Raw genomic sequence first — 22,546 nt, 5'->3', positions numbered from 1 at the left:
CAGAGTTTCCAACGAGCTGCCTGGCCGCCAGCGCCGCGGGTGCCAGCGCCGGGTCTAGCAATCCAAAGCAATCCCACCCTCCCTCCTACCCCCCACCCCCCCAAAAAAAGAGTTCACCACAGAGGCCTCTTCCCAGTACACCCTACCCCGAGCAGCCTGGGTTCAGGGTTTAAATGAACTTAATCCCGATCAACTGATTGCAGTACACCAGACCGAACTTAAAGCCTCAAGACGCTGGACGGTGATGAACACACAAGGCCGTAGGGGATTCAATCGATTTTTTTCAGATGTCGATCAGTCGCACCGACATGCACCCCTTCGGACTCTTCTACCCACCGGAACAAGCAAAATAATATTTTAAAACGGATGAATGGAGTATTTCGCTGACCGCACAGGACCCCGGCCTCACATAGGAAGCTTTCGGAAGCTATTTTACGGCGTGGGGCTTCTCCCCGGGGTTGGTTTCGAGCGAAAGTTTTTAATTTGAAAGTTTTTCCAAGTCTCTGTGCCGTCTGATGATGTATTTTAATAAACTGGAAAACACTCGATTATCAATATTGTTGACCGTACTGACAAATAGAAACCTTGACTGGGTGACTGAAAACACATGGAGAGGTTTCACATCAGCGTTAAATGTATATGACGTACAGTATATTATGGGGGAGGGTTGGGGGGGGGGTTGCTGACAAGCTCCTTTTTCCAGAGCCCAGAGATCCAGGAGATTGGCGTTGCTTTTCAACACAAAACAAGGTGTATGTCTTGTGTGGAAAGTGTCTTACATAAGCAGCATAGATATCACCCCCCTCCCACCCCCACAGATGCTACCTTATATAATTTCTGAATGGAATATGATTACTACTGGGGTCAATCTATCTAGTTGTCTCAGTCAGACTGTTTTTTCTTTTTCCAGTGAAGCTTCACAGACTTGTGTTTTGTCAGATAATAAAGATGGAGCAACTTTCCATCCAAAACAATAAATAGTGGAGAGCGGCTGGTGGTTGCCATAGAATTCAATGCAACGCATCCCACGTTTGAGCCTGGGATGGTCCATCCATCACCAATGAAAAAAAACAAAAAACAAAAAAAAAAAACCCCAAATCGACCTCCACCAGCACCCAGTTCAACTCTCAACACCGACTGACAGGAAGAGCGAGCTGTCTTTAAATGTCTCCTGGATACAGTATATGAAACATCAGTATTTCTCATTTTTCTTTTTCTTTTTCTTTTCTTTTCTCTCCCTATCTTCCTCTCTCTCTCTCTCTCCCTCTCCCTCTCTCTCTCTCTCTCTCTCAGAGATGTCCTACAGTAATTTCTCCTTCCTCTTCTTCCCCTCACAATGAGCTTCTTGTGCGCTACTGTCTGAGGGAGAAGCCGCAGAAATGCCTTCTTGGCGCAGCGGGGCCGGTGACGTCATGGATTCCTGAGTGCGGGCTTTGCAGGAAAAGCCCTGAGTCTCCGAGATGGAGCGGCTCCAGGTTTCCATGGCGACGCGCGCAAACAGGAGGAAACACTGCGAGGGAATCCCGTTATTTTACAGCATTGGACCATTATAAACACCCAGAGAGGGAAGGAAGCCGCCCCTGGAGCTCCAGCGAGAGGGGACTCCGCACCATAACCACTGAGCACACGGCTTCATCTGGCGCCTGAGTTCTATGGTGTTCATCTTCTGCTCTCCCTGCTATGGTTGTTAGAGGAAAATAACTTTTTACATTTTTATTTTTACACATTTTTTTTTTTTTTTATATTCTCCAAATGTTCAGAGAGACTTGGAGACTGGCACAGTACCACACCATGAGGTCCGTGGATCAAGGTATGGATGGCGCGTTGTGATGATCTGGTAATCAATCCATTTGATTTTGAATAAGTAATGTCATGTTATGTTATGTTATGTTGTTGTTCTTCTTCCTTTAGCCTTTTGTGAACGAGTTTCAACCATTGAAACTCGTTCAGTCCACTCACTCCAGTCAGTTGAGTGGAGCTGCGCAGTGCGCGCCGTGCCAGGTCTCCAAACACTGCGCCGTGCGTCACAGCAACTCCAACTATTTAACCCGCTGTTATGTTTGCAACTAAACTAGAATGAAATGGAACGGCAGTCTGTCGTGACAGAGAATTGTGAATATGAACCACCAATATGTCTTTAACTGCTCTTTTTGATGTCACTCTTTGCAATGTTGGCATATCAGAACTTGTTTAAAGACGCAATGCGAGCAAACCACATGGCCGCGCCTTGGAGTTATGTTCGGAGAAGCTTTTTTTTTTTTTTTTTTTTTTGTCATCCAAAAAAGGTTTCACACGTGTCATGTGTTCCAACATGCAAGAATGCGCTGTACAGCCCCAGTTTGGGAGTCGACGTTGGGAGATCTGTCGGAAGAACAAACGGTGTGACAACATCACGCACATTGATCAGTTTGCTGAGTGAGCACGAAGGAGCGCGGAAGGAATGTGGGACGTCTGTGGGTTCACCCTGGAGCAGAGTTATAGATAGATAGAACTACAAGTATTGAGTGATTACACATTGATTACAAATCAGTCCAATCAATCCTGTATTAATCCAATCAACCGTGACCAATATACTAGTATACTGTACATATATAGATATAGATATAAATCAAGACAGATATAGATCTATATACATAGATCTATATGTGCAGACTCTGCACTAACCTATATACTACTATACATAGATCTATGTGTGTGTGCTCTACACTACCCTACTGTATATACTACTATACATAGATCTATATATGTAGGCTCTATATTAACCCATATACTACTATACATAGATCTATGTGTGTAGGCTCTACACTAACCTATATACAACTGTGCTTAGAGCTATGTGTGTAGGCTCTACACTAACCTATATACTACTATACATAGATCTATATAGATATAGATAAAGATAGATATAGATCTTTATACATAGATCTACTGTATATGTGTAGGCTCTACACTAGCCTATATACCATTATACACACACCCATATATATATATACAGTAGATCAAGACAGATATAGATCTATAGACACAGATGTATGTGTGTAGTCTCTACACTAACCTATATACTACTGTACATAGATCTATGTGTGTAGTCTCTACACTAACCTATATACTACTGTACATAGATCTATGTGTGTAGTCTCTACACTAACCTATATACTACCATACATAGATCCATGCGTGTGTGCTCTACACTAACCTACTGTATATACTACTATACATAGATCTATATATGTAGACTCTACACCATCCTATATACTACTATACATAGATCTATACATGTGGGCTCTAAACTTACCTATTTACTACTATTCATAGATTTATATGTAGGCTCTACACTAACCTATATACTACTATACATTGATTTATATGTGTAGGCTCTACATTAACCTATACACTACTATACATAGATCCGTATGTGTGGGCTCTACACTAACCGATATACCACAAGACATAGATGTACATGTGTAGACTCTACACTAATCTATATACTACTATACATAGATATATATGTGTGGGCTCTACACTAACCTATACACTACTATACATAGATCCATATGTGTGGGCTCTACACTAGCCTATATACTACTATACATAGATATATATGTGTGGGCTCTACACTAACCTATATACTACTATACATAAATTTATATATGTAGACTCTACACTAACCTATATACTACTATACATAGATTTATATATGTAGACTCTACACTAACTTATATACTACAGTACATAGATCTATACGTGTGGGCTCTACACTAAACGCCACCTGCTGAGAAATAAACAACACTCCGCTGCGTAATCGCAGCTTGACGCCCGGTGGCAGCAGCACATTGCGTGTCGGGAGACGGGACAATCACTGGAGGCTATTATTGTCATTGTTTTTTGTTGTTTTGCTTTTTGTTTGTTTGCCTGCTTGTTTCTGAACAGCTTCGCGTGGTCTATTAAAATGTGCGCGCAAAAAAAAAGAAGAAAGAAAAAGAACAGAACAAGGTTTAATCCTGCAGCATGGAATGAACACAAGAGCCCTCACCATTCCACCTCCAATGAAGCGAGACGTTGAAACAGGGAAGTCGTGCTTCTGTTCCCTGTTCGCGCCAGAGCCACGACCAGAGCAGGTTCCCTCCCTCCCCTGGACCCCGCGTCTCCGCGTCGCCGCTCCACAGTGCGTGGAGGGACGCACCGAGCGTCTTTTTTCACCGCGCAGAAGATCGCGCATGTTTCCATTTTTCTTTTTGCTCCGAGCTGAACTGAACTGAACTGAACTGAACTGAACCGAACTGAACTGAACTGGAAAGGGGGAAAAAAGACGAAGAAAATAAACTTCAGCAGACAAATAAAGACAGATGAGCTCTTTTTACGACGGAAAGGATCTGGAGGAGGACCTCGGTGGAGGTCTGAACGGCCCCGATGATGACGACCTGGAGTTCGAGTACCTGTTCGAATACGAGCCACCTTGTAGTGAGTTTCCCGGAGAAGAACAAGGTTTGTCAGTCAGGAACATTATAGCCATCCACAAATAAAGCAACGGGGCAGTCAATTTCACATTGCGCTGCAGGGTTACGACCCGTTGTTACCTTGTTTGGTATCTTACATTTTCGTTTAAGGATGATCTAGTTTTATAGGCCTTGTCAAATTTAATTATCTGCAGGTTACATTATTGATGCCATCGAGGTGGTCACTCGCATAGAATGCAGAATATCAAAGAGGGAATTACCTGTTGGCCTTTATGTTGATATCTATCACTTTTTACTATTGTAATCATTATGGCATACTGTATCTCAAATAAAATCAGTTTTAATGTTGTGGGTCCTGTCTGACTCTTTCATCATCATTAACCCCCAATTGAAATCTTTGCCAGTCACTATTTTACCCTTTCATTCATTCTCATGCATTTTTTTTCATTGATTTTTAATCCTGATTCCTTTTCCTTCCTCTTTAGATGACCCAAACCTTGCGTCCCACAAAGTCCTCAGCCCCGAGTCGGACCAGTCCTTCCCTCTGGAGGAGACGTACGGCATCAAGTCTTGCAGCCCCTCCTACAGCGAGCACAGCGCTGAAGTTCTGGCTGGATACGGCAACCAGGAGGCGAGAAGCTATCTGGACACCTCCCGGCCCGGCGGCCTGGCCCTCAGTCCACGGATTGAAATCACGCCGTCCCGCGAGCACTACAACCATGGCAGGGACTCCCTGCAGAACCAAACCCTGAACATTAGCCCCCGGCCCACCCTGACAGTGCCCGGCCACGACAGCTTGACGTACCGCGAGCCGCAGTGCCTGAGCCCTGCCAGCAGCAACTCCTCCACCAGCTGGCACTCGGAGAGCTACTCCCCCTGGGCGTCTCCCTGTGTCTCCCCCAGCAGTGGCCAGAACCCAGGGGACCTTTGCCCCCGGCTGCAGAACATCCACACGGGGTCCCCCCGCACCTCTCCCGGCACCTCCCCTCGCACCAGCCTGGCTGAGGACGGCTGCCTGGGACGTTCCCCTTCCCCCAGAGCCGGATCACGCTCCACCTCCCCGCAGGGGAAACGCACCTACGACATGTACAGGAACACAGGGCTAGCCCCGGGCCACCGCTCCCGTAGTCCCTCCCCCCACGGCGGTCATGACGAGTACAACATAAGCGCCCACTATGGCACCCACCCCAGCTTTACCGATGCTATGAACGGCATCAGTGGCGGTCAGCCAGGGTTAGTGCCAAGCAAAATAGTCAAGACAGCCAACCAGGTTTATACGTTGTACCCCGACAACCACATGGAGGGGAACTTCTTGGTGTCCTGCGATCAGGACGTTAAAACCAAACCCGGTTCTGAGCCCTTCTTTGTCCTCCCACCGGTCTGGTCCAAGCCCCTGGTGTCCAGCCTATGCAGGTAAACGTAATGTGTGATGTGATGTGTTAATTTCTTTCCATTTTCAAATGAACAATTAACAATTAATCTAAAATGACATTCTGAATTGTTCTGTTCTTGTTTTGGGGTAGCATCCCAGTGGCCTCTCTCCCCCCCTTGGAATGGCCAATGCCCAGTCGCACAGACCAGTACGAACTCCACATCGAGGTGCAGCCCAAGCCCCACCACAGAGCCCACTACGAGACTGAGGGAAGCCGAGGGGCTGTCAAGGCTCCTACTGAAAGACACCCGGTAGTCCAGGTATGAGCAGAAAGTGCCTCAATAGATAGATGGCCTCGAGCCAGTCCCTTGAAAATTGCTCTACGAATTCCTTGGCCTTTCACTTTGTCAAGCCCGGTGTAAGCGTACCAGAGCCATAGGTCATAACCACCATTGTCTCCTTATGCAAGACTTGAAAAATAGGGTGTACTTTCCCGCTTAAAACACTTTAACGCTGGGCCCTCGGTGACTCATATTTTTTTAACCACACAATCACATCCGTGTCTCACGCTACCAAGGTCTAAACTGAATTCGTCATTTTATAATTGTTGGATAATTCTAGATCCCCAGTATAATTCGAGTTCCCCAGAGTTACAGTGCAATGTTCAGAAGTGTCTGTAACACAAGTGTAGGTTTCACTTCATAGCTTCTTTTGCTGTCTTCCCAGTAGAAGTTGAAGTCTCTCTCTCTCTCTCTCTCTCGCTCTCTCTCTCTCTCTTTCCGTCCCGTGACCCTCTCAAAAGAACCACCACCTCTGAACCATCGGTCCAGTTTGGTTTACCTGGCCGTGCGGGCCGTCTGGACTGGCCAGACGTGACCACAGTCTCTCACCACTGTTTTTACCTGTCTCCATTCATCCCTCGATCTTTTCCCCCAGTCTCTCTCTCTCTCTCTCTCTCTCTCTCTCTCTCTCTCTCTCTCTCTCTCTCTCTCTCTCTCAGTGCACACACTCTCCTCTCTCTCTCTCTCTTAGAGTCCCACACTCTACTTTTCCAAGCCTGTCTTGCTCATGACTCATTTCTGCTGCTAGTGCCATGACAACCACCTGCTCACATGGCCTGTCGAGTGTTTACGGTGAACTTCCTCTATTCCTCTGCTTTTTCAGTTACCTCGCCATGAGGACAGTGCACTCCTTCATGTTGCCATAGTTTTTCCTCCCATTCAACAGCTGTTGCTAAGTTTGTAGTTTGATACCTCCCACAATGCAATGCAATGCAATACATATTAATCACAACAGCAACAGACGATGATTATTTATAGTAGAGTAAAATATAAAATGCCCAGACAATCAACTTTGCAAGAAGGAACGATGTATATTCCTACTGTAACCAAAAGACATTGCGATTTGAAATGCAGTCATTTAGTTGATTTATCTTATTGTCAGTCTTTTTTGTTATGAAGGTAAAGACACTATGCCTTACTGCATCGTTTTTTTCTTATTATTATCACTTTAAAATGATGACTGTCAATCAGAACATCAGCTGCACTTTATCCCTTTAGTCAGGCTTGCTCTTGGTGGTTTTGCATGTTTCCGTAGTAATTGGTTAAGTTCTCTCTCTCTCTCTCTCGCTCCCTCTCTCTGACACACACACACACACACACACACACACACACACACACAGACTTTTAATTAATCAGGGACATTTGATGCCCCCCAACATCTCGAATGTGATATCAAAGTGCACAAAAACAGAATAAGACATTGAGATACGCCACGCTGCCTTTTACTGCACATACTTTACAGAACTCCTGCGTCGCACTTTTCCAGCTTGCTTCTTTGTAAGGAATGTAAAACCTGGGGCTTGGATGCGAGCAGTGTGTTGGCGGCTGTTCAAGGCTGCAGCAGTGATTAATGCCTTCAGACGTGGCTCTCAGTGCACTTACTGGGGGCGGGGGATTTGTTATAAAGGCAGCTGCTAATGAGATCTATAAAGGCGCAGTTGGACAAAGGGTTTACATCGAATTGACACACATTTAAAATCATAAATAAACACTCCCCTAAAATCCATCTTTTGTGGCCTGACACGAGGAATTATGAACTATTATTGTTTATTATTATATTATTATTCTGCTTAAAACAAACGCATGGCTTTGTCCATTTCCATTCCAGTTACACGGCTACAGGGGCAAGGAGCCGCTGGGCCTGCAGATCTTCATCGGCACGGCGGACGAGCGCATCCTGAAGCCGCACGCCTTCTACCAGGTCCACCGCATCACCGGCAAGACAGTCACCACCACCAGCTACGAGAAGATCATCAACGGCACCAAAGTCCTGGAGATTCCCCTGGAGCCCAAGAACAACATGAAAGCGATGTGAGGATACGATACGAGAGCGGATAGCCTCTCGGATTTTGGTTCTCATAATATTCCGACGGAGTTAAATGTGGCCTCGAAGGCTGCATTGCGGTGACATAGTGCAACTTTCTGGGCTTCATAGACTGTTCTAACTTTTATACTCAGCGCCTCTACCCTTCATCGCCCAGCCCTAACATACTCTATACACAAATGCACACGTTCACTCTGCAGTAACCCCCTAACGAAAACTTCTTCCTGCCGTAGGATCGACTGCGCCGGGATCCTGAAGCTCAGGAACGCCGACATCGAGCTGAGGAAGGGCGAGACGGACATTGGGCGGAAGAACACGCGCGTGCGCCTGGTGTTCCGCGTGCACATACCGCAGCCCGGGGGGCAGCACGTCTCCCTGCAAGTGGCCTCGCACCCCATCGAGTGCTGTAAGCATCCGCACTATGACTTATGGCGTTACTTATGCGCGTTACAGATGAACTGAGATGTCAGGGATCGGGTTTGGGCACACAGCGCCTCGCTTCATGCGTTCGTGAATTTTCCAGCGACGCTTCCTCTCGAGGTTAAACCGACGGTGTTTTTCTTTGAGTGATGTTGACGAGACGTAATGCAAGGTAAACAGGTTTTGAAAAAAAAAAAAAAGTGGAACTGCATTTAAATGAGGAAGGTTTGGGCTGATATTCCAGAGCTGCCTTATACAAAGACCTCGTTGTGGCGGTGGTGCTCGCATTTACATAGTGTGTGTGTGTGTGTGTGTGTGTGTGTGTGTGTGTGTGTGTGTGTGTGTGTGTGTGTTAATTAGGTAAATAATGGGCATTAATACAAGTCATAGAATAAAAAAATACAGAACTTGCTAAATATATATATTTAATGAACCTAAAAACAAGAAAGGTAAACAATAATCAACAAACAAAAAACTTTTTTTTTTTTTTTTTTTTTTTTTTTTTTTTCACAAAAAATAACAACAATATAATCAATTCAACAATCAACAATACACATTCTAAAAATAACTGGCGTGTTGTGTGTGTTTGTGTGGCTATGCCTGTCGGTGTTAAAAGTCTATGTTGTGGTACATGGCGGAGTGTGAACACGATGTTCATTAAACACCTGATTTAATCAGATCAGCAATAGTGTGCGCTCCAACCTCGTCATTGTAGAAAATCCTGGCGACACAAAAGCCCGCTAATGTTTGCAGAGTTGTAATTTCCCGTCACGGACGGCACAGCACAATAAGTTTCGATCTGCGCATTGTGCGCCAGGATATTGTTGTCAGATGAACATCCGATTAACTGCCGTCAGTGAAAAACAATCAAGCGTGAAACTGCTTGGCGTGAGGCTTGCGGCACATCTGTCAGCCGGGCCGATAAGCAAACTGTGTCAGGAGCGTTTTGTTTGAAGAGACAGGTCTCCCGCTTGTATCGTCTTCTTTGTTTTGTTGACTCACGCGGTAGTAGGCCGTGCAAAACCCGCTCAAAGGTCACGGGAGTGTTTGCCAACACCTTAAATACGCCTGGCTGGGTATCGAATGTCACCCGAACTAATTTGGAGCTGTAAGCTGCAACACACAAGCGACAGACCTTTCAAGATTTGTACTCTCACTATCATGGCCGGCAATCGCTTAGAGATCGTCATCTCTTTCCCTCTGACTCTGAGGGATGAAGTTATAGATCAAATCTGTTCCCTCCCTCGAAAAATCATTCATATCGCCCGGCCCTGCTTCAAGTTCTGAGCATGTTAAGAGCTGATCTGCAACAATGGCCAAACCCGACATCTTCTTCTTGAGATAAGATATGTTTGGGTGTCACAGCAGATAAAAGGCAGTTAACGCTAAAGTCAGCACGTATCCAGCAGCAGTGTAGTAATAACATGCAACAGGCACCGCCGTGGGAGTGAGTACCCACAGAAAAAATGTGACTGTGGACTCAACGCAGCTTGTGTCCCCGCAGCTCAGCGCTCAGCCCACGAGCTTCCCATGGTGGAGAAGCAGGACATGGACAGCTGCTCCGTGCTGGGCGGCCAGCAGATGATCCTGACCGGGCAGAACTTCAGTTCCGACTCCAAGGTCATCTTTTTGGAGAAGACCCAGGGTGAGTAGCGTTGGTATCAGATTGACAGATTAAAAAAAAAAATAATAATAAAAACAATTGGAAAAAAAGCTAAACGAATGATTATTCGAGAATTATACAAAAGATATGTTGCTCAAAGGAGATAACCACCCATGCTTATTTCCACGCCAACAGAGTCTCATGCCAGACTATTTTACGGGTGTCAATGTGTATTTGACCTACGAGTGATTTACATGATGCCACTGATAAGATGGTGGCTCGAATTTCCTCCATGGTTTTAAACTCTGTGATGTCTTCATAAGTTCAGTTCAACCAGCCTGTGGGATCAAGGTTGGTTTTGCGAGTTATGGCGCAAATTGTACTTATTAGGACGAACGTCCCTGTCTCTCTCTTAGTATAATGAATTGAAGCCGTTCATTGATAGATCCGGTGCAGGGTTCAGTATTGTACCTCCAGTTGCTATAAACTAATCCGGTCTCTGTATGGGTTCGCGAGCGGTGCTAAGGTGATTTGTGTTTGCGTTAGCACATGATTTTGTGACTCACTGACTCCAGTGCTGTCTGAAAGAATCGCACTTGGCTTTTAAACGCTGGCTCTCTGAGGGGCCGCTTCGGCTAAACCCTTGGGCCGCGGCCAGTCCGGGGTTCCCTGCCGTCGTGTTACGGCACAGCGAGGCGAGCGCCAGCGAGATGCGGACGGAAAAGTAAATCTTACCGAAGAGGGATTGCCATTGTTTTGGAGAGTTTCTGTATGACACAGAGCTCTGGAACAGTGCAGCCCCAAAATCCCTCTGAATGGGAGACAGCTGGCCCTGGCCGGGGCTCCCATGTTAGGGGGGGAGAAAGAGGAGGTTCGCCGGCCAAGCTCGGAACTCCTCGGCCCCCTCTCCCAGCGCCCTGGCTCCAAACTCCCCCGGCCACTCCTCGTCCGCGCAATTATCTTCTCGAAAAAAAAGACGGGGTATCCCTGAGAGTAGGATTGCAACAAAATGCAAACAAACCCGAGCGCCAAGAAAGCGGCGGTCATCAACTTCTGTTACTAAAAGGGAGCAAATTGATCATAAAAATGAAATTAAGGATCGAAAAAAAGAAAAAAAAGAAAAAAGAAAAGAAACACGTTTTGGCCGGGCGTGTGGAATCCCCCTCTCTGCTGCTGACTCATTTGAGCCATGTGTTTGTAATTTGCAGTCAGACGGAGGGTTTCCCACCTAACGTTCAAAAAGAACTCGCTGCTCTTACAGTCGCGCTGCGCCCTTACAAGTATATAAAGAGGCACGGCGAATTTACAAGTACACTTTGATGAAAGTTGTTACAGAGCGCGGCGCCGTAAAACGGCAACCTCGTACGCACCTAATGAGGCGGGATTAGGAAGTCGAGGGTTTGTTTGATTTATCGACACGTTTATTGCTTCATTAGGGCATTCACCACGACGATCTTGTGCGAATCATTTGAATAGCAAATGCGCACGATGGAGGGCCGTCCATAACCTTGGATTGTTCAAACATCTCCCCCAAACCCGACGGCGATGCCTCTCCTGTACGGCTCAGTGTTATGTTACGCGCCGGTTGTCAAGGTGTTTTCAGTATATTGTTGTTTGAGTTCTGCTGTACCACTTCATTGGGGGGGAAATGACACGAGTCTGTAAATTACCTTTAGTTGTGCTATGCGGTGTAAGAGGAAGTGGTTTTTCGGTGAGATACCATCTAAACAAAGCACGAGGCAAAGTCCCGGCGTGTAATGCACAGTGATAATGAGAAAGAAGTCAGTGCTGTATAGAATGTCACCCGTGCCAAAGGCCATGTATACAAATGAACAAAAGGAAGCTTTATCTTTGTTTGGCCAGGACCGTGCAATTTTCTTGATGCACTGGAAGCTGCACCGTAGTGTTGAAGTGTGATTTACGGGGAACATTAAATGTTTGTGAAGGTTTTTCCATTATTCTGCTGTTTTCAACACTTTGGGTGACTCAAAGCAGGGAAAAGATTTGTCTTCGTATATATTTCTCGGCGGAATATTCGCCCCCTTTACCCTTTCTCTTATTATTTCCGGTCTTCGCCTTCCTCTAGATGGGCAGCAGATATGGGAGATGGAAGCTACTGTGGACAAAGACAAGAGTCAGCCTGTAAGTGTCAAACGGCATCAGATCTTTAGAGGAATGCCCCGTGACAATGCGCTGACGTTTCACAACCCCCCGTCCCGTAGAATATGCTGTTCGTCGAGGTTCCTTCCTACCGGGACCCGTCCGTCTGCCATTCTGTCAAAGTCAACTTCTACGTCATCAACGGCAAGAGGAAGCGCAGCCAGCCGCAGCACTTCACCTTCACACCACTGGCAGGTAAATGGAGGCATAAAAAAAAAACGTGTGTGGTAAAGGAGAAAATATCAGATAGAAAAAAATTGAATCCAAAGCCATAACCACCATCTTCATGACTCCCTCAGTTCCCTCCATCAAGACGGAGCCTCTAGACGAGTACGAGGCCGGCCACCTGGGCTTTGCCATGCCTCAGATCCTGGGCCTGTCTCCTCACTCCTACTATCACGGCCACCACCACGCCATACTCCACCCGGACAACGGCCTCGTCCCCGGCATGGACTCCTGCCAGCAGGGCCGTCCGGGCTCCATCCTGCCGGGCCAGGACCCTCGGTTCCACCCGCAGAGCTCGGCCATCGTCTACTCCCGAGGCACCAAGGGTCTGAGCGGCGGCCCCGGTCTGTATCCGGCCCAGGCCGGCCCGGCCATGATGGCCGATGCCCAGCGCTCTGTCCTGGTGCACACCGGCTCCCCTGTCCAGTCGGCTCACCAGCCGCCGCACCCAGTGGCAGGTCAGCACCCGTCCATCATCCAGTTCTCCCCCACAAACCACCACCACCACCACTTGCTGCGGGGGGGAGACCCTCAGCCTCTCCCCGCCCCGCAGCCCGACGACCAACAGGTCATCTACTGTGACGGCTACTCCCCACAGGCAGCTGTTGCCCACTCCCCCTCGTCGCCACCGGCCCACCAGGCGGCGGCGTTGACCGACCCGCAGCACTACGCCACGGTGATCCAGCAGCAACCCTACATGGAGAAGGGCCCGCAGAAAGGCAGGGCCCCCCCGGATGCTCCGGGAGATGGCCAGAGGAGGGTGACGGTCAAAGAGGAGAACCTGGACCAGGCCTACCTAGATGACGGTGAGTGTAAGTTAGAGCCTCTATACCTCTGTGTGACTGGGATGACTCTTGAATGGCGTCCAAACCCACAGGAGTCTTGAGGAGACAGAGGAGATTAAAAAACTGTCAAGGAGGGATGAAACATTTCCTAAGAACAATTCAAGGATATTTACAAGATCCACGCCCTCCCCCCTCTATACGTATCCTCTGTCCATCCTTTGTGCGGCGCGGCGTCCCTCTTAACAAAGCAAACAGAAGACGCTTACGCCGATAAAAGAATCTTGGCCAGGAGGTGCAGTTATGTTCCACTCGAGGTGGAAATAACAGGGATTATGAGTCATATGTTTATATTCACGCTTGTCAACCCCATTACCCTCTGACAGAATTAATGTCGGGCCGCGTCCAGCAGCCAGGAGGTTGACTCTCTTCCTTGTTTTGTAAAAGGCCCTCCAAACGACACGTTCTGAAGGTCACTCCGGTCTCTTGTGCAGTTTTGGGGTTTTTTGGTGTCAGTTTGACAAGGTCGTTACCGGGTTATACCCCTCAATCCCCATGGACCCACCTCGGCAAACCCCATGTCCCAGCGGTTCATCAGACACGTTACAGACAATGAAACTTTGGCTTTTTTCTCTTTCACCCTCTCCGAAAGAAAGAATGAAAGAAAGAATGAAAGAAAGAGAAAAAAGTGTCAACTCTCCTGACCGCCTGGATGTGTTGACACTGTTATGAAGTGAAAAACAACTTCCATGGTAACCATTGTCAAACAGTGGAACGGGCTGCCTGGGAGAGCTGGGGAAAGCCTCTTTGTTTGTTATACTTGGCCGGGGCTTCCCCTTGGCCTTACGCCCCTCGATTCTGCAGGGGAACCCACCAGAGGATTAGCTTTTTTTTTCCAGCAATGGTATTCTGCCAATCTGGCACAAGAAATACCTATTTGCAGCTGCTCCCCCTCCAGAAATCCAGCCCGATCCCTGTAAGATAGCTGGAGGGTGGAGGGCAGTCCGCAGGAAAAGGGAAGGGGCTGAGCGTGTGTGTCAGTGTGTGTGTTTCAGTGGAAAAAATGAAACCAGCAATGGAATTTGTGTCTTTTGGAGAGTGGTTATAGGGTTTCCCTCCTCGGTAAACAGCAACAGAGTTTAGAGTCAATGAATTAACAGGGTGTTATAGAAACGATTCGGATCGGGGCCGGCTGCGTTTGATCCTCCTATTGTCACAAGCTGATGATGATCTCCCCGAGCAGTTCTCCTGTTTCGTTTTAGTTTGGCGGCGCATCAAATCCTCCTTTGAAAATCAACCACACGGATGAAAAGTTAATCCGGTGTAATCTACTGCTCTACCGTCGTCCAAAGAACTACACAGTTTTTCAACTTTTTATTTATTTTTTTATTTTTTTATTTTCAAAGAGAGATAGAGGGAATGAAAACTATATTCAAGGATTGACATTTGTCTAATACTACTGTACATCCAAATACAAAGACCAAATACATAAAGCTGGATGATCAATGCTCAACACCAACAGAAAATAATGCAAAGTATGGAAATATTTAGTGACCACTCTTGAAAAAAAAAAAATATATATTTTCTCAAAAGTTAGACACCTAGAGACCTAATTTTAAAGTTGTATTTGACATTTAACCGGATATCAAAGAAAAAGTATAGCTTTGGATAGGGTTACCCTACCATAACCCTAACCCAAATCCAGGTTGCATTACCTATATTGATTTTTTTCAAACAATATCTAACTGCTTAATTATATCCAGTGAAATATTATTATTCAACTTACAGCCGTGACTCGCTTGGATCGTTGTGGGACAGTCCCTTAATGATGACAAACACCAATCAAAGTGTTATCTTGTCGTTATCGTGCTGCTACTCCACTTCCCATAGGACACGACCAGTAAAACGACGGTGTGAAGAAGTGGATTATGATTCACCTTTTTACCTATTTTCAAAATAGATATGCCACATCCTGGTATCGTAGAAAGGTTTGTGGTCGTCAACCGTCGCTTTTCACAGGCGTCAGAAATTTTTTCAACATTTAAAGGTTTTGTGAGAGCCCCCATCCAGGTTCCCATGACTCCGTTTAATGCCGAAGACCTTTTATTTAATTATTCATTCATTCATTCGTCGGTTTGTTCGTTCGTTCGTTCGTTTGTTTGTGTGTGTATTCATTTAAGGCGCAGTGAGGCTGACAATGCCGTAGAAAAAAAAAAATGGGTTGAGCTGTGCATCCAGTTTGAGAAAAACAGGTTGAGAGTCAGAGGCGACTGCTACAAAAGGCAGCCGGCGACAGATTTAGTGGGTGTGGAACAACCCCCGGAGGCAGCGGAGCAGGTGAAATTGTTCCAACAGGTGGAGAGAGATAAAGCACACAGAAGCGGCGCGGTCCGCGGGCATTAGTTTCACTTCACTTACACCCCATTTGAGAGGAAGGACCAAATATATACAACCTAGATGTTTCCACCCTGGACACTGGGGAGACGATCGCCTTACTTAGAGGTACCCAAAGCACACAGAATAAAATCTTTCGAGAAGGAGCCGAAATCGGAGGCGAGGCGAGCCGTTCGTCCCCCCCGTGCCCGTTTATTTTCCCTCCGCGTCGTTTTTCGGGGTCATTAGTATCGGCACCGCCGCGCCTTCTCACGTGGATTGACCCACAGGCTGCACATCCACGCTCTATTTGCGGACACACACTCGTGCTGCGGCCACATTCCTCGTCACAGTTGGCACCAGACTGAGTCGTGCCACCGTCTCTCTCTCTCCCTCTCCCTCTCACTCTCTCTCTCTCTCTCTCTCTCTCTCTCTCTCTCTCTCTCTCCTCCCACCAGTGGTTGGTAAACAGTGCATCTGATTGGTGCGCAGCCCAGGAGCCAGACACTCACCTATTGTAGGGAGCCCGTCTGAGTGTTTCCTTGGACCGGCCTCGCGCGGCAGAGCGGTGCCAACCCTTCATTAAATTCAGCAAAGCCCCTCTCTGTGTGTCGTCCCGCCGCGGTGCTCCCCCGTTGCCTCCCCACGTGCGTTTTTTAATGCGCGGGGGGAAAAAAAACCCCCGTGGCACCACGGCAGAGATGAAAGTTTTCTTTTAAGGCCTTGGGTGTCAGAGGGAATTCCGCCAGAGACTAAAATAAACATAGACGTCGAGGCCGTTACGACAGCAGGGCACCAGGTTTGGATGCTCCCGCGGTTTCACAGCACCCAGACCCGGCCCCGGCCATAAAATGTGCTTAGTGTCGAGCCGCTGCAACAGCAGGTTTTTCCTCTTTTCTTTTTTTCTTCCCCTCCTTTAAACATCTGTAATTGATCGCTCTTGTTTGTTGGTTGGAAAGCCATCTTTTCACCTCCGTCTCGCTTCTATTCTCTGCATGAATGCTTGTTAAAATACACCCTGAACTGCTGATTGCCTCTCTTTTTCGTCCTGTGCAAATACCGTTCCATTTTTTTTTTTTTTTTTTTTTGCACCTTGCACAACTACTGCTTTTAAGCAATAATGATGTGGCTTCTTGACCCAAAATTCAGGCTTTTTTGTTCATTTGGAGCCTTTGGTCTCCTCAAGAATACTGTTGTGTGAGTACTGGTTTAGTATTTTTGCCATTTAAAGTAAGCCTGGCGCAGGTGTAGTGCACCTTAAAAGGACCTTGAGTATTTCATTTATTGAAATAACACATGACTCACTTAAGCAGGTATATATAGCACTTAAATAACCAACCCAACCACATGTTGGCCTGTGAGGTCATTCTATTTTAATCAGTTACTATACACGTTGTTTACAAACTAATTTCCACACGTTTCCCACTGGTGCTACGTGTTGTGATGTGACGTTTTGGTAAACAGTTAAATTAATCTCTTCCAGTTATAAATAGCGCCGTGGGGAGAAATGACTGTAACAAGCTTTTTTGGCCGACTTTGAAGAAGTTATTATTACTCATCTGTCCTAATGAGTTCCCCGAGACTCCACTGTGGCAGCCGCTCCAGATTCTGCCTCTACAGAGAGAGTCTAGTTGTACAATATACACTCTCAGTCTGGGCTCCTGGCTCTCCCTGACGGGGAGCAGGACGGGACTCACAGACGTATCTGGTAAGGCCACATGATGCATACCAGCCGTGCCTCCCTGTCGTCGCTAGGAATTCCTCCCCTGGTCGGGCGACAGCCAGACATAGCAGCAAGAAGGGGAAACGAAATGTCCGAAATGTGGAAACAAGCCCCTTTTATTTCAGCGGTGGTGAAAGGTTTGCATAGGGTCATTCGATGTTTTTGCTTTGTTTTCTCAGAAATATCCCACAAAATAGTTTTTGTGTGGGTGTAGTCCCACAGGATTATATCATATTATGTTATATTATATTATATTATATTATATTATATAATATATTTTTATATATTAAATATTTTTGTTGATGTAAATATATAATAATAGTAATAAAATTCAAAGATACTACTTATGTTATTAATGTGGTAATTAATATATACATAATATATATTAATTATTACTATTATTTACTGACAGTACTTACTTATTTACTTTCATATATATTTAGTCTTGAGTCCTCTTATTTACCAGAGCATATAATACACATTTGACTATTTTTGCTCTATGTTTTACCTCTACCTCTTGTGTTGTCAAACAATCTTGCAGAATTAATCTTTGTTTCTTGCCAATCCTCCAATTGCTAATTCCATTCCTGTTTAAAATTGCTGTTTGTTTCGGGCTCATGGTAAAATTTCCCAAGTGTTTTTACCCAGCGAAGGAAGTCATAAAGATTAGAACCGGAGAGGTTTTAATCCTCAAGTTTGTTTTGCCATTAAATGCCAATAAATTACTCACAAACACATAGTCTGCCATAGGTGTGATTTGTTTGACCCTGTGATGGGAAGTGGATGAATGTTGTGATAAAAAGCGTCCACTGTTATGATATTATGTGATTGTATTGTGAAATATTCTGCTGCTAATGGTCGTCTCTCTCACTTTCTAACTTCCTCTCTTTTCTTCCTGTGCTTTGACTCCACAGTGAATGAGATCATAAGGAAGGATCTGACCGGCGTCCAGGCCAGAGGGCAGACATAGAGGAAGCACCCGATCAGGAAGTGACATCGCCAGAACATCTCTGCCTTTTCAAACCTTTTCAAACATGAATAAATAACTTAACTCATAACCTAAGTTTCTGGCGAGCCGATAAGCAGATAGTGCCTTTTGTTTTTAACAGTTTTTGAGAAGAAATATCGTTTTGCCTGGTGAAGGGAAACAGTCGCCGTGACGGTTTCAGCCCAAGTGCCGAAAAATAAACAGCTGACCTGTTTATTTTACCGAAAAAAGGGAATTGTGTTTAAGCCAAAAATTGCTCAACAGATATCCTAAGCTTTTTACTTCATATCATCTCATTTCTAGGTGTTGTTGTGTATATCAAAGAGAAACGCACACTAACCCCTCAACCAAACTCCAATGAATGATTTTGGCACCTGTTAATATGCACTGTTTTACAGAAAAAGGCTTAAGTTGATGTTGTTCCTTTTTTATATACAGTATATATATATATATATATATACATACTGTATATATGATGTGAATACAGCTTTTTGAATAATAAAAAGTACCTATTCTATTATACGTTATCCAATTAAATGCTCTAAAACGGCTTCGCACAGGGCCTACAATGCAGCTGCAGCTTTAATTAAAAGAAGATGACGATTTATCTTGTAGGTTATTTTCTTGCGTAACAGAACCCTCCAAAAAGTGTATGTGGGACCCAATCCTAGCAACTCGGCCTCAAGGGAGTTTTACTCCATTTGTTTATTTGTTGGGGACCTACGCACAGATTTGGAAGCCGTTGCCTTGCCTATTTCTTCAATGTCCGTCTATTCCGTTTGCGTTTCTCTTAATATCGATTGTTATCATATGTGTGGCTGTTCAAACAGTCGGCAAATATATGCAAAGTCGTTTTCTACGTTCATGTTCTTTTTGTGTGTAGCTGAGGTTTGGGTAAATCCATAACACAGAAGCGGTAAATTCCAGGTTCAGAAAGTAAATATCCTGCCATGTTTTAGCTACAGCCATGCGCTGATTCACACATTGGTAGTGATGCAAGACTCACAAACGATTTGTTCATAGCGAACTAAAATCTTTTAAAGGAAAGGGGAGTCACTTCGGCAAAAGAGTCACTCGTTTCAGACTTGGGTAACTGCTGCCAGGCACACAGGCATTCGTTCGGAATCCGACTCGTTTCTGGAAGCAAATGAGCCCCGAGCCCCGTGACGCCGATTGAATCAAATGAAAGATGAGTCGTAAAATTGAACTGGTCTCTTTAGTTAGTCACTCGAAAAATAGCCGAGTCTCCAAAAAGAGCCAAACTTTTCATCTCTCCTCATTACAGTCATTGGACCTCTGGGTTGACGGTAATGAGAAACTCCACATGGTTGACTCAAAATCCCGGAGTGGCATTTTACTTTCTGAATCCCTAAAGTCCAGGTTCCGCCATAACAACCGTCATTATATTGAGAGATAACTAAGCTTGTGCTGTAGCTTTAATTCCAAGATAATCCCGTGTTTTTGAATGAAATGTATATTAACATCTATTTTTATGAAATCCTTGTCGTTATATCAACAAAAGCGGAATGACTTGTCATGTGTATAAAGATATGTTTCATAGGATTTGCGATGTTTAACATCAGAGTACATTTTAACAACTATTTTAACTATTTTACAACTATTTTTGTAAAGCGTTATAATGTGCCTTAAAAAATACCACGTGCCATTGGAAGAGTCACAGGTTTTAAAGTGCAATTAAAACAAGAGTTTTATAGGAGGAAAAAACTTTAGACTGAATCTACATGTTTATTATTTGATATCGTCCTGTTCAATATAAGTATTTTGTAACGTTAAAAATTGACATGAATCTATTTTTCTTCTCAAGTGAGCCATTCTCGCCATGTACAGCACAACGTGTGACATCTCTTGAATGTAAACCAAACTGATAATTATTCGTTTTTTTTATTCGTTTCCTTCCCCTTTCTGTAAATACAAGAAAGTCTATTATGTTTTTCCATGTTTTAGAATCAGCTCATTCAGCTCATTACTTGCCAATGTTGTTGTAGTACAGTATACATAAAGTTTGGCATCAATTGACATACACAATCTCTCATGAAATAAACTGATTTAGCAGGGAAACACTCCAAAATTCAACTTTATTCACAATATATCATCAGTAGAAAGCTCTTTTGTATGTTTAGTTTCGTGTTGTTATTTTTTACAAAGTGAATCAACGACAGGGACAATTTCATGTCAATAGTTACTTTTGAATATTTGACAATCATCATCATCGTCATCACCTTGTTTTTGTTACGTATATGAAGTTAGAGTAAATTAATTTCCCCATCTCGTTAAATTTCTAAAGTTGGCAATCCTCTGTTTGTACTATTGTGAATGTACTAGTCCGTGTGCCAAAAAAGTTTCATCGTATTTTTGTATCCTTAAAAGTAGCAATAAATAATAACCAGATACACTGCCATGCAAAGGATGACTTCTTGCCTCTTCCTTAAAAATGCATATTCATATGTCATTAAATAGTTGACAGTACAGAACATAACGATTTGCTAAGACTTCTATTGAATTATCATTTGAATCATTCCTACAGGTATTTCAAAACTCTGAATAAACACCAGCCTGCGGGAATTACAGAACATATTAACAAGCAGAAAGAATAAGTGAGCTATTGTCTTTACCGCTCTATCTCTCTCTCTCTCTCTCAATTTTCATTTAAGTTCAGTGAGCTTTATCGGCATCCTAGTTTTAAATATAGTTTTGCCAAAGCAGTTCAAACTTGAGAGGACAAAAACAACAAATAAAACTCAGATTTGGATGTGTGTGTTTGACCATGCATATGTACTGCATGTGTGTGTGTGTATCTCTTTGAGTGTGTGTCTGTGTTTATGTTTGGGCTTGACTGTGGGTGTAAGTGTGTAGGTGTGTAATGTATGAATGTGGGTGTCTATATGTGTATTTGTGAGTGTGGGTCTTTGGGGAGAAGAAACAACAGACAAGTATCTCATATAAATAAATAAAACATACTGTATATATATCTATACATATATACACTATATCTATAACAGATAATAAAAAATACCTATTTATTGATTTATTATTGTTTGTTATATACTGTATATATGTGTATGCATATATACAGTATATTTAAACAGAAAAAACAGAAAGAAAAGAAACAAATAATATAACAAATAATAATAAATCAATATTTATTGAGTTATTATTATTTGTTATATACTGTATATTCATATGTGGTGTGAGGATGGTGGGGTTTGAGCAGCCAAAATTGACCTGCATCTAGATAATTGATGGATCTAGGATCAGAATGGCTGCATACCTGTTGTTCGTTGGTTGGTCTAACAAGCAGAAGGTAAAAGCACCCTCCCCACACACACTCATGACATGTTCTATCTGCTACTGGACTAATTATAGCTGGCCCACTCTCCCTCACTCTGTGTCTCTGTGCCGGATGTCCCCGAACACGCCACTTGGGTGTCGCGTGGTAGGAGAAACTACCACACTGGCACCTGAACAGGGACTCTCCGGCACGGGGAAGGGACATAGAAGGGCTGTCTTAAGACTCCCCGGAGCCACCAGCGGGTCAACGGGCGGCCCCAGCACCAACCCCCTCCCGACTGGCAGCAGCAGCACCCAGGGTGTGCGGCGGAGGACCGGGGGAGAAGCAGCAGCAGCAGCCGCAGAAACCACCACGGGCAACTGCATGCAGCAAGCTTCTCCGCCCAGCAGCCACCGCCGGACCATTCAGCAGCCAGCCCCCCCCTCCAAGCAGCGCCCGCAACAGCCAAGACAAACAACGCCTCCACCAGCCAGCACAGCAGCTCGAGGTCCCATGCTCCGGAAGAGAGTAGGGTAGTCTGCATCGTCGCCCTGGGGGAAGGAAGCCAGTGGACCATGCTGTTTTAGGGAACCAGGTCCCCTGGAAGGGAATCAGTTAATTTTTGGGGTAAATTTGTTGGTGTAAGGTATGGGACCCCTTTTTCAGAAGCTGTTTTTTAAATTTATTTTAGGTATAGTAACCCTATGTCAGTCTGTATTTTAAGCGTTTCTTTCTTTTTGTTCTCTGCTTGGTGTCGGGTATATGGTAT

General features: G+C 44.9%; 1 protein-coding gene across 5 annotated transcripts; it reads left to right on the top strand.

Moving 5' to 3' along the window:
* Positions 1 to 1,705: 1,705 nt before the first annotated feature.
* nfatc2a (nuclear factor of activated T cells 2a) lies at positions 1,706 to 20,907 on the top strand. Of its 5 annotated transcripts, none has more exons than XM_080014864.1 (11): positions 4,002 to 4,485; positions 4,943 to 5,870; positions 5,981 to 6,149; positions 7,999 to 8,201; positions 8,448 to 8,620; positions 10,139 to 10,279; positions 12,324 to 12,379; positions 12,460 to 12,592; positions 12,697 to 13,080; positions 13,221 to 13,428; positions 18,415 to 20,907. In XM_080014864.1, the coding sequence occupies exons 1-10, from the start codon at positions 4,347 to 4,349 to the stop codon at positions 13,424 to 13,426; spliced, it is 2,532 nt and encodes an 843-aa protein (XP_079870990.1). In that variant the 5' UTR covers positions 4,002 to 4,346; the 3' UTR covers positions 13,427 to 13,428; positions 18,415 to 20,907. The 5 variants fall into 5 exon arrangements, with proteins under 5 accessions (XP_079870989.1, XP_079870990.1, XP_079870991.1 ...); XM_080014865.1 differs by having other exon boundaries at positions 13,221 to 13,434; XM_080014863.1 differs by lacking the exon at positions 4,002 to 4,485 and adding an exon at positions 1,706 to 1,810 and having other exon boundaries at positions 12,697 to 13,434.
* Positions 20,908 to 22,546: the final 1,639 nt, after the last annotated feature.

This window comes from Zeus faber (assembly GCF_960531495.2).
Source record: "Zeus faber genome assembly, chromosome: 15".
NCBI lineage: Eukaryota > Metazoa > Chordata > Actinopteri > Zeiformes > Zeidae > Zeus > Zeus faber.
The sequence above is the reverse complement of the archived record's forward strand: the minus strand, read 5'-3'. Positions and strand labels throughout refer to the sequence as shown.

Excerpts from the sequence above, each read along its gene's own strand:
- nfatc2a (XM_080014861.1), top strand. The coding sequence starts at position 4,347 with ATGAGCTCTTTTTACGACGGAAAGGATCTGGAGGAGGACCTCGGTGGA. Across the intron at positions 8,621-10,138 it reads CTCGCACCCCATCGAGTGCT|CTCAGCGCTCAGCCCACGAG; the intron begins GTAAGCATCCGC and ends GTGTCCCCGCAG. Across the intron at positions 13,435-18,414 it reads CTACCTAGATGACGGTGAGT|TGAATGAGATCATAAGGAAG; the intron begins GTAAGTTAGAGC and ends TTGACTCCACAG.